The following is a 15,969-nucleotide window of genomic DNA, read 5'->3' on the forward strand; positions in this document are numbered from 1 at the left end:
CACACACACACACACACACACACACACACACACACACACACACACACACACACACACCCACTCAAGTATGAACTGGCTCCATCTGCTGCCTTATTAGTAGTGCTGCTTGAATTGGGAAATGGCTTCAGGAGTTCATAATTTGGTTTCTGTATGGTTAAAAAGGTATAATTTAATGTTCTGCTCATCAGGTTGAGAAAATCTCTGTATATTTATCACTGAAAAAAGAATTTACGTGCCATGTATGCAGTCATCTTGGAAAATGGCTGCCGTTTAGAAAGACGTTACAGATTACTGCTTGAGTCATTTGAGTATTTTTGCCAAATATTATGCTTGTACAACCTTTAGAAAGAGTTGTTATCTGCGACACTTCTGTGTTACTCTAATGTCATTTTTAGTGAAGAGGGCTGATCTATGCCCTGTGCATTAGGGTTTTATTTATTTATTTTTGATGTATGCGATTTTTGAGATCGAGACCTCCTTTGCAAGGGAGACCTGGACAATTATGAACTTTCCAATCCACCTAACCTGCATGCCTTTAAATGTGGGAGGAAACCAGAGCACCCGGAGGAAACCCACTTAAACACGGTGAGAACATGCAAACTCCACACAGAAATGCCACAGTTGGGAATCGAACCCATGACCTTCTTGCTGTGAGGCAACAGTGCTAACCACTAATCCACCGTGCTGCCCGAGATGGGACCATAACAAAGTCATAGTAGTGGTCTCATTACCAAACTGAGCTTCAAATGACCACACTGAAGAAGAATTACTGAAGAAGAATAACTTCTTTGGTACTTTGTCATGAAGTCATTTATAGCAATTCATCCCAGATATTTTACTGATCAATATAAACTTTTAGAGGAGAAATTATGGTGAATGTGTTTTTTTGGGTACCCTGCTTGCAGCACGTGCAGGGTGACAAACATTTCTGGTTTTTTTTTCCAGTTTTTCACCCCCCACCAAAGACCAAAATAAACATAGAGGTTTCTCTGGGAAACAACCCAATGTGCTCCCCGGTACCTTCAGAGGATGCAGTATTTGGTCCGTACTGCTGGTTTGGCAGGTTGATGTCTATCTGCCTGTCTGTGCCTGCTGTACAGGTTGGAGGATATTCTGCACAGCAAGTGTAGATAGGCAGACACACTGCAACTCTGTTGATGCTTTATTTTTCTACTCTCAAGTCTACAAATCCATCTACAAGATTTACAGCATGTACATTTGAAATGGGTTTGTGTCATCTGGGATTGATTGTACTTAACTTAGACACCTGGCTTGCAGCTGGTCACTTCCTAACCTTCCTTGGCGCCTGTGTGACAGGTCAGTTCACCACCACTGAGTTAATTTGCAGATCAGCAACATTTTCGTGGATGGATTGCACGTGGTTTGATGAGTCACTCATTCTTTCCATTCATCCTTCCCCCTTTGTCTTGAAGTCTCCCAGTGTTCTACTGTGATTTTAGGTGCTTTTTTTTTCTCCTGCAACTCTGGATCCCTCCCAGTCACAACCAAGTGCTCGTCCAAAAATATGTGAACACACACACTCAGACAGCGCGTGGTCTGCTGTGCAGCCGCTGCACAGATCGTCATTTGAAACATTACTGCGGTGATGTCGGAAATTATAGACTCCGCTGGTTTCTCCTCGTATATTTCTGTTTTACTCCACATGAACTTTCTGCAGTTGCATGTGCGTGCACAAGCATGTGCACACATTGGCGCTGCCTCTTCCCCTCCTCCCTCACTGTGGTTGGCAGTTACTTTGGAACGGCTCACATTCTTGGCAGTAAAAACACAAGTTTTTAATCCAGACATCAGCCTCCAGTGTTTTAGCAGAGAGAAACCCTGTTATTAAATATCAATATCCATCCCTTTGTTCCCGACCTTCAGCTTCATAACCACTTCATCACAAACTCTAATTCACGCATTCACTGGCCCCTCTGCACATTGCATACAGCTGAGAATTCAATTCAGCAACGTAAAGTTGCACAACCATGTTTGGGATGCATATTTAAGAAACATTGTATTTTACATGTACAGATCAAGTTTGTGAATTGTATTTTCCCATCATCCTTTGCAGCCATATGACAGCAGCCTACATCACCGATCTGTCCTTTCAGTCTCCCTTGCTTTGGCTACCTGCTGGCTCAGCTTCACTGGAGGTGTCTGACTGTATTTTCAATCTTTACTTCATTGATTGGGCCTCATTCCTCTGCAACGTGTTTGATTCTTTGCAGCCACATTGGCCCCTCCCACTCCAGTGGACCACATCTTCATCAGAGTGCCAGGCGAGCAGCCCGCACACGTACTCATTCAGTTTCGATGCTCAAAATTATGGGATCTTGGGGAGGCCGCCGCACAGTTTGATCCTTAAATGTAAACATTTGCGGTTCATGTGGAAAATCTGTGGTATGTTTATTCCAGATATGAGTGAAAAGGAAGTAGCAGGGGTTAGAATGCAATACAGATGGATAATACTAAGTACAAATACAACTTCAGAGGCTAAAGAGGGATGTAAACACATGTTGGAGAACCAGAATGTCCACAGACAGACAGACAGAAGAGGGTCCATGCCCAGTCTAACCAATGTGCAGACTACTGTACACCAGTATGACAATGAACAGGTAGTCTGAACACTGGGTGGACGGAGCCGGAGTAAGAGTCAGGCCTGTTTCTTTTGTTCCAGATGCAAGCAGCTCTACCGTCTCCCCTTTTCCTCACTCCATTCCGCCAGCACAGACCTGGAGCGCCGACACCGAAACCCTCAAAAAGTGCGATTCGCCACATCCACGTCTCCGCCTTCCCCGTTTCTTCTGCCGGACGGACCTTGGCATGTTTTATTAGTTTGTTTGTTTGTTTTGGTCAGCGCCTCTGCTCTCCAGTGCCCTCGCGGTCCACTTTGGTCTCGCTGGCCGTGAAGAGTATCCAGCTTTGACGTGGCATATTCGTTCAGACGACTGGGACAGACTGGCTGCACGTTCAGGGAGGGGATATTACAAAAAAAAAAGAGGGAAAGAGAGAGTCAAGGGGGAGAGAGAGAGAGAGAGAGAGAGAGAGAGAGAGAGAGAGAGAGAGAGAGAGAGAGAGAGAGAGGAAGAGGGAGGGGACCCATGTGTCCATATATGGACCACAGTGACCCCTGGGGAATAGAACCTACAAGGGCCTGCAGAGTTTTCGTGTCCTCTCTCTTGATTCTTACCTGCAACCATCTACCACCTTCCACTGGACCCTCACCCCTGGACACACACTATGAGTTTTTTTTTGTTTTTTTTTGTTTTTTTTGCTGCATCTCTTTCCAGAATCTCTTAATATATATATATATATATATATATATATATATATTTCTTCTTCCTGGTCACTTTTTCTGTCTTCCACGCTCCCTCCTTCCTCGGCTCTCTGTGTGCCGCTAAGCACTACCAGATGTTGAGTTTTAACGCCAGACTGTCATTTAATCCCCCCCCCCCCCCCCCCCTCTCTCTCTCTCTCTCTCTTTCTCCTTCTCCCTCATTTAAAAAAAAATCAGACAGGAAGTGGGCCCCTCTGGAATGGAAGGAAAAATATTGAAAAAATATAGAGGGGGAGGGATAAAAGAAGAATCAAGCGGGTAAAGAAAGATGGAGGTCAGGATGGAGTGTAAAATGAGGAGCCGTGTGTTTGATGAGCGTCTTCTCTGGACCTCCAGGTTGTCTCCACATGTCTGCGTTTCCTCTCCTGCATTTCCTCGGCCTCTGTGCTGCCAGGTCTCTCCGGCAAAACGTTGCGTAAAGAATGACTGAGTCCTGACCCACGCTCTAATGACTTCCACATGTGTCTCTCCATTTCATTCTCTTTTTCTTTCTTTCCTCCACTTTACCTTCTCTGCCCACTCCCGCTATACTACCTCCTCTCACGTCTTGCCCCTTCCTCCTCCCCCCCTCCCTCCTCCTCTTGCCCCGCAGCCTCCATTCTCACACCGCGTCTTTCTCCCTCATTAAAAACCCAGAGTTCAGACTTTTGATGACATCAAATTGTTTGCGGCATTTATTTTGACACAACAAACAGGAAGTAACGCAGAGGCGTGCGGGCTGTTTGGGTCATAAGGCTGCATGTTACATACTGTTTTCCTCATTCACAGGAGAAGGAGAAGAAATACATGCTCCCTCTGGACAATCTGAAGGTTCGGGACGTAGAGAAGAGTTTCATGTCCAGCAAGCACATATTCTGTATTTTCAACACAGAGTCAAGGTCAGCTCTTCTGCTTGATTTATTATTTGCTTTTGCGATTCCTAACAGTGGTTCCATACAACAGATGAAGTTTGGCAGTTTGAGCCCCCTGTGCTTGGTGTGCAGACTCACATATGTTTTGGGTTATGCATGTTCATATATACAGGAACGCAGGCTGAGACAAGCAAACTTTTCCCAGTGCTAAAAGGAGTTTGAGATTTACATTTGCTGTGTGTAGTAACTTGAAAGAAGTTGCATCTTGGATATGTTGCAAACTACCAAATAAAGCTTCGTACTCAGTTAGACTTTCATTAAAACTGAAAGGGTGCTCAGAGAGCACAGACTTCAACCGAGGCCAACAGTCCACTCTTCTATTAGGTGCAGTTTTTCCAATTTCTGATTGTATATTGATGGAATTGAAATCAAACCTGACATAAACGTATTTCTTTTCAGTGGATTCAAACTTTTATCCAAATCTGCACAAAATCCTAGATATTCATAGATGTTATCTCTGTGAAGATGCCATTTTTTAATAATGATCCATGTAGGGATGGACCGATATGAGATTTGGACGGTATGACAACCGTGGGCAAAAATACCGCGGTTTTACGGTTTCACGGTATTATGTATAGCTTTAAAATGTGCTTTAACAACATTATGGCTATTTGCATATGAAGCACGCGTGATTCAGACGCACTAATTGACGCGATGTCTAACACTACGAGCACTATACCACTGATAAATTTAGAAAAAATACCAGAATGATAGTCACTCTTTTAGACATGTAGCGGCTGGACCGTGGGAAACATGACTTACTTGCTTATGGAGAAACGTGGCTGGAATAACGTCCAGAACTCCGGATGCTCAATACTTGGCCCAGCTTCACCAACAAAGTGCTTGGAATAGATGTACTGGTCCTTCTTGACATGTTTGTGGGAGAAATTTTGTCTTCCACACACACAACTCGAGTCCACCGCTTGTACTTCTCAGTGGTTTCAAAGATGGGATAAAGTTTACTCCTTCCATGTAATCCTTTGCGGGTATCTTCAATCACTCCGAGTCCGACACAGGTCATAGCTGCGGTGCTTTGTTGCCACCGTTTTTGGCTTGAAGGACTATTCCGCTGAAAATAAAACAAAAAAGCCAACTTGGTCCTTTTAGACGGAGGGAAAAGTTCAGTGCAGGCTTCGCCTCCTTCAGCCATGATGCAGAGCTAGCTAACATTAGCTGCCTGTTTGTAAACAGAGACAGAGGTGCGTACCAGGGGGAAGGGCAGCAGTAGCTGGCTCCGCTCTGCCTTTCAAGAATTATCATCACCTGCTCATACCGTAGGGATGGTATAACGGAAAATTTTAGTAGTTTTGATACCGTAGCTTTTTGATACCGCGGTGTACCGTGAAACCGGTTATCGGCCCATGTCTAGATCCATGTAATATTTACTGAGAAATGGTCAGGTCAGATCTGAGAGTAGAGTTGCAATGATAAATTTAGCTGGTGACTAACTTAATAGTTGATTACTAATCAACTACTAAATTACAATGTAATTGCCAACTATTTTCAAAAGTGATTTTTTTCTAAAAGGGTATATGGTCTGCATTTATATAGCGCTTTTCCATCTGCATGAGACGCTCAAAGCACTTTACATCTAATGCCTCACATTCACCCCGATGTGAGGGTGCTGCCATACAAGGTGCTCACTACACACCGGGAGCAAACTAGGGGATTAAGGACCTTGCCCAAGGGCCCTTAGTGGTTTTCCAGTCAGGCTGGGATTTGAACCGAGGATCCTCTGGTCTCATACCCAACACTTTAGCCACTAGACCATCACCTCCCCTGTTTTTGAGTCCATTTTTGCCCCCTGCTGGCCAAAGGCCCAAAGGGGTATATGTCGTGGCAATTTCTGTCCATCCATCCGTTCTGAAGTGTTCTGAAGTTAACTGCTCTCAGACTTTCATCAACTCATTGCAAACTTTATTTCCAAAGCACATCTAAAATGACGGCGGTCGACCAGAGTGCTGTACAATAAAAATGGGCACCGGGTTGTGCCCAGCAATAAATAAATAAAAAGTTAAAAGCAGCAATAAAATTTCAGCAGACAAGAAAACAATAAAATAGAATAAAAGATGGAATAAAAGAAAATAAAATTCTTTTTAGGAGGAATTTGGTGAAACTTGGTACAAGTCCTTGTTATAGGTTGGTAATACTCATATTATGTCATTTGAGTTGGGCCCATTTTACCAGAGTTATGGCCCTTGAATAAGAACGCTAGACTCAGTCAGTTTCTTGCTTGGGTGCCTGCATTCTGAAATCAACTCCTCTCACATTTGTAGGAGGAATTTTATGTAGCTTGGTACAAATCCTTGTTATAGGTTGATAATACGCATATTGTAATATTGTACAAAACGGACACATTTTTGGCAGATTCATGGCCCTTGATTAACAAACCTAGATACTGCCAGTTTCATGCTTGGGTACTTGCAATCTGAAATCAACTTCTCTCACATTTTTAGGAGGAATTTCAGGAAACTTGGTGCGAATCCTTGAAATGTTATCAGAATGTAACAAGCACTTGTACCGAAGCAGCATTTACCAGCAGGGGGATATTGTGCTCTTAGAGCACTCTTGTTTAAAATAAAGTCTAAATGCTTTGAATTCAGGTTATTAAATCAGTGTTTCACAATCCTGATCCAAAATGTTTTCCATTTGTCCTTGAACTATTTGCATCAGATCAGTTCAGTCAGGTGTGTTCAGCCAGCTGAACAATGAATGGAACACACCTGTTTATCTCATTTTGTGAAGTTGGAGGAAGGACAAATGGAAAATACAAAGTATTTTTGATTTTGTGGACTAGGACGTGGAGAGACTATTAAATGAATATGAATCAGAAAGCCTTTCTTGTACTTGTAAACTCTACATACAACACAGAGCCACATCTCACTAGGCACTCACTACAAATGTTGCATTAGGTCCTATTATATTTTGTGGCAAGAGAAAACATTTTTAAAAAGGAACTTCATGAAGGCATTTATTCTGAAAGTCACAGCTTCACTGTTCTGTGTCATTGCTGTAATTTGACAGCACTGAGCCAACTTGAGTGAAAAATGTGTTGTTTCTGATCAACGAGAAGCAGTGAACCCCTGAGGTGAAAACAGAAATTTTCCAGTTTGGATCATGTTTCAGTGAGTAGTTAATCTGGATGAAGTCATCTCCAATGATGTCCAACCCAATTTCAACATCATTGTTCTCTACTGATCTGTTTATTCTTAGACCGATAGATGAAGCAAGCTTTTTTAAAGGAGGGTGAAATGGAGTGGAAGCACAGTGGTGTCTGGGGTGTGTTAATGGCAAATGGTTTACGGGTCTCACGAGTCAGGTAGAAAGGCCCATATCAGAATTTTGCTTAGGGCCCCAGAGATGTTAGGACTGGCTCTGATACAACTAAAGTAGGGTTTGAATAATTTGTGGTTTCATTACGCATTTCATTCCTCCTCTCTGACAATAACCTGAGTAACTTTGGGTTGTGGACAAAACAAGACATTTGAGGATGTTGTCTTGGGCTTTGGGAAAGACTGACCACTGTCATTTTATGGGCCAAACAAATAATCTAGAAAATAATCAACAGATTAATCAAATATTAAAGCAGTTGTTAGTTGCAACCCTATCTGGGACCATACATTGGTGCCGTGCACCACCGCATCCACTGCATTACAGAATAATTTTGGGTCCTGGATGGTAACAACCCAGGTAGAAAACTGATCCATCCCCACCTCTTGAAAGTAATCATCTATCTGCTGCAGCCAAGTGGAACATGGCCATCCCCTTGTCCTTCTTCAGCAGCTGGGGTCCTCAACACAGAGGCACATGAGTGCTGGATCACACTCAAAGAAATTAACCCAAAATGTAGGAGGCAGAATCTCTGAATTTTGAAGTAGATATCTTTGGAGGATCCTTGGGTACTGCTGGAATGACATTGTGTTAAGCTAATAGTTACTTAAGGAGACTTAAGAGACGAGGAACAGGGAGAATACAATGATTTGCAAATCCTCTTCCACCTATATTCAATTGAATACACTACAAAGACAAGATATTTAATGTTCAAACTGATAAACTTTATTGTTTTGTGCAAATATTTGCTCATTTTGAAATGGATGCCTGCAACATGTTTCAAAAAAGCTGGGACAGTTGTATGTTTACCACTGTGTTACATCACCTTTCCTTCTAACAACACTCAATAAGCATTTGGGAACTGAGGACACTAATTGTTGAAGCTTTGTAGGTGGAATTCTTTCCCATTCTTGCTTGATGTACGACTTCAGTTGTTCAACAGTCCAGGGTCTCTGTTGTCGTATTTTTCTCTTCATAATGCGCCACACATTTTCAATGGGCAACAGGTCTGGATTGCAGGCGGGTCAGTCTAGTACCCGCACTCTTTTACTACGAAGCCACGCTGTTGTAACACGTGCAGAATGTGTCTTGGCATTGTCTTGCTGAAATAAGCAGGGATGTCCCTGAAAAAGACGTTGCTTGGATGGCAGCGTGTGTTGCTCCAAAACCTGGATGTACCTTTCAGCATTGATGGTGCCATCACAGATGTGTAAGTTGCCCATGCCACAGGCACTAACACACCCCCATAACATCACAGATGCTGGCTTTTGAACTTTGCGCTGGTAACAATCTGGATGGTCCATGATTTCCAAAAACAATTTGAAGCGTGGACTCATCAGACCACAGCACACTTTTCCACTTTGCGTCTGTCCATTTCAAATGAGCTCTGGCCCAGAGAAGGTGGTGGCGTTTCTGGATGATGTTGATGTATGGCTTTTGCTTTGCATGGTAGAGTTTTAACTTTCACTTGTACATGTATCGACGATACTGTTAACTGACAATGGTTTTCTGAAGTGTTCCTGAGCCCACTCGGTAAGATCCTTTACACAATGTCGGTTTTTAATGCAGTGCCACCTGAGGGATCGAAGGTCACGGGCATTCAGTGTTGGTTTTCGGCCTTGCCGCTTACATATAGTAACTTCTCTAGATTCTCTGAATCTTCTGATTATATTATGGACTGTAGATGATGGAATCTTTAAATTCCTGGCAATTGAACATTGAGAAATATTGTTCTTAAACTGTTGGACTATTTTTTTATGCAGTTGTTCCCAAAGTGGTGATCCTTGCCCCATCTTTGCTTGTGAATGGCTGAGACGTTTGGGGATGCTCCTTTTATACCCAGTCATGACACTCACAATTAGTGTCCTCAGTTCCCAAATGCTTATTGAGTGTTGTTAGAAAAGAAAGGTGATGTAACACAGTTGTAAACATACCACTGTCCCAGCTTTTTTGAAACGTGTTGCAGGCATCCATTTCAAAATGAGCAAATATTTGCACAAAAACAATAAAGTTAACCAGTTTGAACATTAAATATCTTGTCTTTGTGGTGTATTCAATTGAATATAGGTTGATGAGAATTTGCAAATCATTGTATTCTGTTTTTACTTACATTTCACATAATGTCCCAACTTCATTGGAATTGGGGTTGTACAACATTTTGGCCATGTGGTTCGTTTCTCTGCATATGATGATGATCCAGCATACAGGTGTCTCAGTGCTGAGGACCCCAGCAAATAGAAAAGGTAAAGGGGATGCCCATGTTTCATCTGGCTGTGACAGATCGATGGTTACTTACAGAGATGGAGAAGGGCCAGTTGCTGGGATGGTTGTCTCCAGGTCCCAAGGCAGTTTCATACTGTGGTGGATGTGCCATTAAATATGACACATGGATGAAAGAAATCAAGAATCAAGAATTTTACATTAGTCCTGGCACTGGCTCACGGTTTTCCTTTAGTTTCACCTCCAGTTTTTTTTGTTTTCTTTTTCTGTTTGCTGGTCATTATGGGGGTGTGCAGGAGTTCCCTGGGGGCACTGCCATGGGTCTCATGCTTTTGCATTATTGCAACCAGTGTTGTTTCCAATACATCTGATTGCAGTTAAACCTGAATTTCATTGATTGTCAGTTCGTATTTGATAGCATATGGTTTGTCTCGTATTTATCTTTCCTGTTTCTATGTGACATAAAAGAGTCTCTTCTTTTTTTGTGGCTTTGATGCTAGGAATGTTTACAAGGACAATCGCACTCTAGAGTTGGCGTGTGACTCTCAGGACGATGTGGACAGCTGGAAGTCATCCCTCCTTCGTGCTGGAGTCTATCCTGAGAAGACCGCGACAGTCAGTTCACTCAGCCATCATTCACTCATTTAACCCCACTATTTGTCTATTTTACTTCTTTTTGATGTATATGTATATTTCATTGTTCTCTCCCCACAGGTTGAGAGTGAGACCACCACCACATCAGACAACTTCTCCATGGATCCTCAACTAGAACGCAAAGTGGAAACCATCCGTAATCTGGTGGACTCGTACATGGCTATTGTCAACAAGTGCATCCGCGACCTTATGCCGAAGACCATCATGCATCTGATGATCAACAATGTTAGATATAATATTTGCAGATGCATACAGTATCAAAGAGTCTACAATTATCACCATATTAATTTAAGTTAAAAAAGCTTTCTTTTTGCTTCATCACCCTGAGCTACCATGTCATGCCATTAGGTGAAGGACTTCATCAATGCAGAGCTGCTGGCCCAGCTGTACTCTGCAGGCGACCAGAATGCTCTGATGGATGAATCCCAGGAACAGGCTCAGAGGAGGGATGAGGTTCTGAGGACCCACCAGGCCCTGAAGGAGGCTTTAGCTATTATCGGGGATATCTCCACCTCCACTATCACTGTCCCCCTGCCTCCGCCTGTTGACACCTCATGGGTGGGAGGATCAAGTGGTGGGCGCAGGTGCAGTAAAATTAACTTGATTCCATGTGTACATACATATGTATGTGTTTGTAAAAAAAAAAAACTCCAAACAAACAAACGCAACACCAACATAACAGTGAGTGGCCGCTACCAACGGACTCTGAGTTATGGTCGGAAGCTACGAGAAGAGGAGGAGTTGCTGAACTCAGCAGCTGTCACTCAAATCAACCACTCCCACAATTATACAGAACTTTATTGCTTAAAATGTCGTAAACTAAGAAGTTACAAGAAAATTCACCCCCCTACAGTTGTCATAGAGTCAGAATCTATCGATAAAGGCCAAAACCCTTTCTTTTACTAGGCTGTGAACATGTTTATTTCTGCTCTGAAGTTGGGCATTTTAACATGGAATCCTAACAGGGACATGTTACGGTAACTTGTGTGTTTGTTTTTTACAAATAAATAAACCAACCAACCAGTGATGAAGAGGCTCAATTTACCATAATGCCTTTTGGCATCTGTGAGGTTTAATGCTCAAACCTTCAGAATTAGTGAATTAATTTAAAACTAAAAGATATTTGTGATATTTTCACTTTGTAAAAATGAGAGAGTTGACCTTAATGTCGATGAACTGTCCGGAATTAGTTTTGTTTTCGATGTTACCTACCACACATCTGGCGCCCTGTATGTTGAACGTAAATTACTTTTTTTCTTTGTAGAGGTCTGGTAGCCTGCCTCCTTCTGCTGGGGTAGAGTCAAACTCAGCGCCTCACAGCTGCCTGACTGCTCCAAAACATGTAACAGACAGGAACTAACACGTATCATTTTAAGGTTTATAAATGTTTTTGACTGTTCGGCTTTACTAACTATGCCAGCAAAAAAAAAAAAAAAAAAAAATGTTAGCAGACTAAAAGTTAACAAAACTAAACGTTAGCAAAACTAAAAGTTAGCAAACAAAATTTAGCGGAAGCTAATTGGTCTGCTCTTGGTTTTCAAAGTTACCCAAAAAGCTAATCTGCTAACAAAAAAGTTAGCTTTGCTAATTAGCGGTTAGCAGATTTGCGGAACTGTGCCCACCACTGCATTCTGATAACATTTCAAGGTATGTGATAGTTGATTTCAGAATGCAGGCACCCACTCATTAAACTGACGGCGTCTACATTTGTTAATCAAGGGCTATGACTCTGGTAAAATGGGCCCAACTAGAATGATATGATAATTTGTGTATTACCAACTTATAACAAGGACCTGTACCAAGTTTTAAGAAATTCCTTCTAAAAATGTGAGAGAAATTGATTTCAGAACACTTATACCCTTTTTGGGACGGACAAAATTGCCACGACATAATCCCCCTTCAGGCCAACAAGGGATAAAAAAAACTGGCAGTAATGGTTTAGTTGTGTTATATTGCCAAATACACAGACTTTTGTTTTGGGTTTGTTATTTTTATGTAATTTATGTTATGGTGTTGAAGTCAAGTCTTTGAGCATGCGCTGGTGCTGCACTTTGCCACATCCATGACACCGCAGAACCGCTTTGGGTCCTGGATGGCACCACCCATGCAAACAACCGGTTCATTCCCGCATTTAGGTACCGTAGCCAGGTGAAACGCTGGCGTCCCCTTGGCCTTCTCCAGCTACTGGGTCCTGATTTTTCAGGCACCTGTGTGCTGGATCATGCACAGAGAAATGCGCCACATGGCCAAAATGTTGAGGCTGATGCTTCTCACGTATGCTGTGATGTATCGATTTGATTTTAATTTTGAGTTTAAAGTGCATAACTTTATAAAATTAAATATAAAGGAGCATTTTTAATATTTGATGTCTTAACGTGTAAACTTCAAGGGGGAACTGATTTTTTCAATGCACTCTTCCTAATCTAGTTTGCTAAGGAGCTATTGAGCGAGCTACCTATTCATTCACTAACTGTATGTTTTCAGGGTACGTACCATGACTGTTCCAAACACGAGGATATTAAGACTGGATTTACTGAAGGTTTACGTGTCTAAAAATGTGCAAACACAATTGCACTTGCAAATACCTGCATGCTCAGTTATTAACAGTGTACAACAAGGATTGTGTCTGTCAACTGCACAAAATAGTGCATATTGTCAACTTTACGTTTTGTTGGGGAAGTGTAATGACACGGACCCACAATGAACGGTCAATGGGTAGTCAAATAAATACAATTTATTGTGGCAAATGTGCACAACAGGTCGAATACTAGTTACAAAAGTCAACAGGTGACGTGTGGGCAGGTCCGAGGGTAGGAGACGCCTATCCAGAGAAGAGCCGGGGCCCACAAGGTTCCGCCGCCAACGAAGACCTGCAGCAAACCGAAGCCGCCAAGTCCCGAGTCCCCAGGTGGCCTCTACTTCAGCTGTCAGATCCGGTACTGCTGGCAGGAACAGAAGACAGGTTAATGGTGGGTGTGTGCACACCCGGCAGAACAATCAGCAATTCAGTTCAGTTCCTTTTGTGGGAGAATCTCCACCTCCGACACAAAAACACAGAAACGTGCAGAGACCAACTGTTACTTCTCTGGTTTGGAAAGAGGAGTGAAGTCCGTCACTCTTCTACGTCCAAAACCCAGCTCCCAGCTGACTGAAGATAACTGGTACTCCTGCAAAGGTTTTCAAAAGACAATGATACGTGCGTTCAGCACAGACACGGCTGAGAGTTTTACCTGAGTGGTAAACTTATATCTCGGCAGAGATGTGGTGTCTCCTCCAGTCTTATATGGGATGGGATGATGATGAGATGATTTCTGACAGCTGGTAGTCCTGGCTCCTGGGTGGTGACTGCGCCCTCTGGTGCCTGAAACCCGACTACAGGCAGGGCGCCCTCTGGTGTTGGCCAGCAGTACCTCCTCTTCGGGCGGCCCACATAACATGTTTTCCATTATGAATATGCAGTTTGGGTTTGTCCACATGAGTGTGTAAAATTCTGGGAGGGAACATACAAATAGGTGAGGTTTCTAAAATCAGGCTATAAATATACTTCCTGGTTTGTACTGTATACTGTTGAGCAATAATTAAATGAATAATCATCAGTTAATCATCTATTAAATTAACTGACAATTTTGAAAACTGATTAATTATTTTGAGTTTTTTTAAATATTCAGATTCTTTGGATTTACTGAAGGTTTATGTGTGTAAAAATGTGCAAACACAATTGCACTTGCAAATACATGCATGCTCAGTTATTAACAGTGTACAACAAGGATTGTGTCTGTCAAGTGCACAAAATAGTGCATATTGTCAACTTTACATGTTTGCCTTTATGAATATGCAGTTTGGGTTTGTCCACATGAGAGTGTAAAATTCTGGGAGGGAACATACAAATAGGTGAGGTTTCTAAAATCAGGCCATAAATATACTTCCTGGTTTGTACTGTATACTGTTGAGCAATAAATAATGGATAATCATCAGTTAATCTATTACATTAACTGACAATTTTGAAAACTGATTAATTATTTTGAGTTTTTTTAATATTCAGATTCTTTGATTTTCACTTCTTAAATGTGTTTTCATTTTTGTATAATTTACAAGCTGCTTTATTCCTATCCAATTGTGTATCTTTGAGCTGTGGACAAATTAAGACATTTGAAGAAATCATCTCAGGTTCTCGATAACTTTAATCAATATTTTCACCATTTTTTGACATCTTTTGAACCAAACAACAAATCAGCTAATCAAGAAAATAATCAATTGATTAATTAATTCTGAAAATAATCCTTACATTAGTTGCAGTCCTTCTGCTGGTACTTGAATTCTGCTTTACTTCATTATGATTGGATACTATATATTTCTTTCCTCAGGTCTCCCCCACCCAGCCCTACCGCCCCCAGGAGGATGTCTTCAGGCCAGCGTCCTGCTCCACGCGGCGCCCCACCACCACCAAATCGGCCCGGACCTTTGGGGCCATTCAATAACAGTGCTGACAGCCCTCAGGCTCCTAGCCGCCCTAACAGGGCACCTCCTAGCATCCCTAGGTGAGCCTGCCCTTCACACATGATGATGCAACACGTGTTGTTTTGATTGTTTTGTGAAAAACTGAGGGCCCCATGATGCATGGACATTGTGCACAGGGATGGGTATTAGCATTTTTTATAGTACAGTGAAACTGAATTGAAAACAAAAAAAATTAATGATAAAAGTAATAATAAACTGAAATATTGAAGATTAATAACTGGCTTCTACCATATTTTAACAAGAGGTTTTTTTCACCTTAGGCTGATTGTTAGATAGCACCAAATGAGCTGGGAGGCATTCAGTTTTCACAGGGGCTCTGGACATTAGACATGATTTGAAAGACAAACGTAAGCTGCTTGTGATGCATTATTAAGAAGTGTAATAACTTTTTTTTTTTTTTTACACAAAATCACATTACAAACACTAATTACACACTCCAGCCTTCACAAAAAGAAAAAAACTCATGTGCATCTGAGCACACAGACAGCGTGCACAAGTGTGTAGTACAAGAATTTACAATTTGGGTCAGTGAGAACAGTTTTTATCTTATCATTTGAAGTGCTGCAGGCTACGTGTCTTGGTTTGGACTATTGATCCATGACTAATTAGATGAGTGTACTCTGGAATTTGACACGTACCAAGTGAATTTGTGCCACGTGTTATAAACTGTGTTCTGGACATTGTCATGGTACAGCTCTGAACATTTTATACAGCAGAAGTGGGAGTAAGTCACCATCAAGTCATGAATCAGCAAGTCCCAAGTCAAGTCTCAAGTCATAATCAGGGTTGGGTAGGATTACTTTGAAATGTAATCCAAAAGTAATCAGATTACAAGTAATCCAAATGTATGTACATATACTCAACAAAAATATAAACGCAACACTTTTGGTTTTGCTCCCATTTTGTATGAGATGAACTCAAAGATCTAAAACTTTTTCCACATACACAATATCACCATTTCCCTCAAATATTGTTCACAAACCAGTCTAAATCTGT

At 41.8% G+C, this 15,969-nt stretch overlaps 1 protein-coding gene and 1 long non-coding RNA gene across 2 annotated transcripts in view; one reads left to right on the plus strand and one right to left on the minus strand.

Annotated features, from left to right (window-relative positions):
• The window catches only part of dnm3b (dynamin 3b), a 91,479-nt gene that overhangs the window by 72,346 nt on the left and 3,164 nt on the right, over positions 1 to 15,969 (plus strand). The window contains exons 16-20 of the mRNA XM_034182774.1: positions 4,109 to 4,218; positions 10,302 to 10,416; positions 10,516 to 10,680; positions 10,804 to 11,039; positions 14,820 to 14,993. Coding sequence (XP_034038665.1) covers positions 4,109 to 4,218; positions 10,302 to 10,416; positions 10,516 to 10,680; positions 10,804 to 11,039; positions 14,820 to 14,993 — 800 coding nt within the window. The remainder of the gene's footprint in view (positions 1 to 4,108; positions 4,219 to 10,301; positions 10,417 to 10,515; positions 10,681 to 10,803; positions 11,040 to 14,819; positions 14,994 to 15,969) is intronic.
• LOC117521474 overlaps positions 1 to 15,969 on the minus strand; it is a 19,616-nt gene continuing 3,647 nt past the window's right edge. The window contains exon 3 of the long non-coding RNA XR_004563949.1: positions 1 to 60. This is a non-coding gene — a long non-coding RNA (uncharacterized LOC117521474). The remainder of the gene's footprint in view (positions 61 to 15,969) is intronic.

Source organism: Thalassophryne amazonica, chromosome 12 (assembly GCF_902500255.1).
Source record: "Thalassophryne amazonica chromosome 12, fThaAma1.1, whole genome shotgun sequence".
NCBI classification, from domain to species: domain Eukaryota; kingdom Metazoa; phylum Chordata; class Actinopteri; order Batrachoidiformes; family Batrachoididae; genus Thalassophryne; species Thalassophryne amazonica.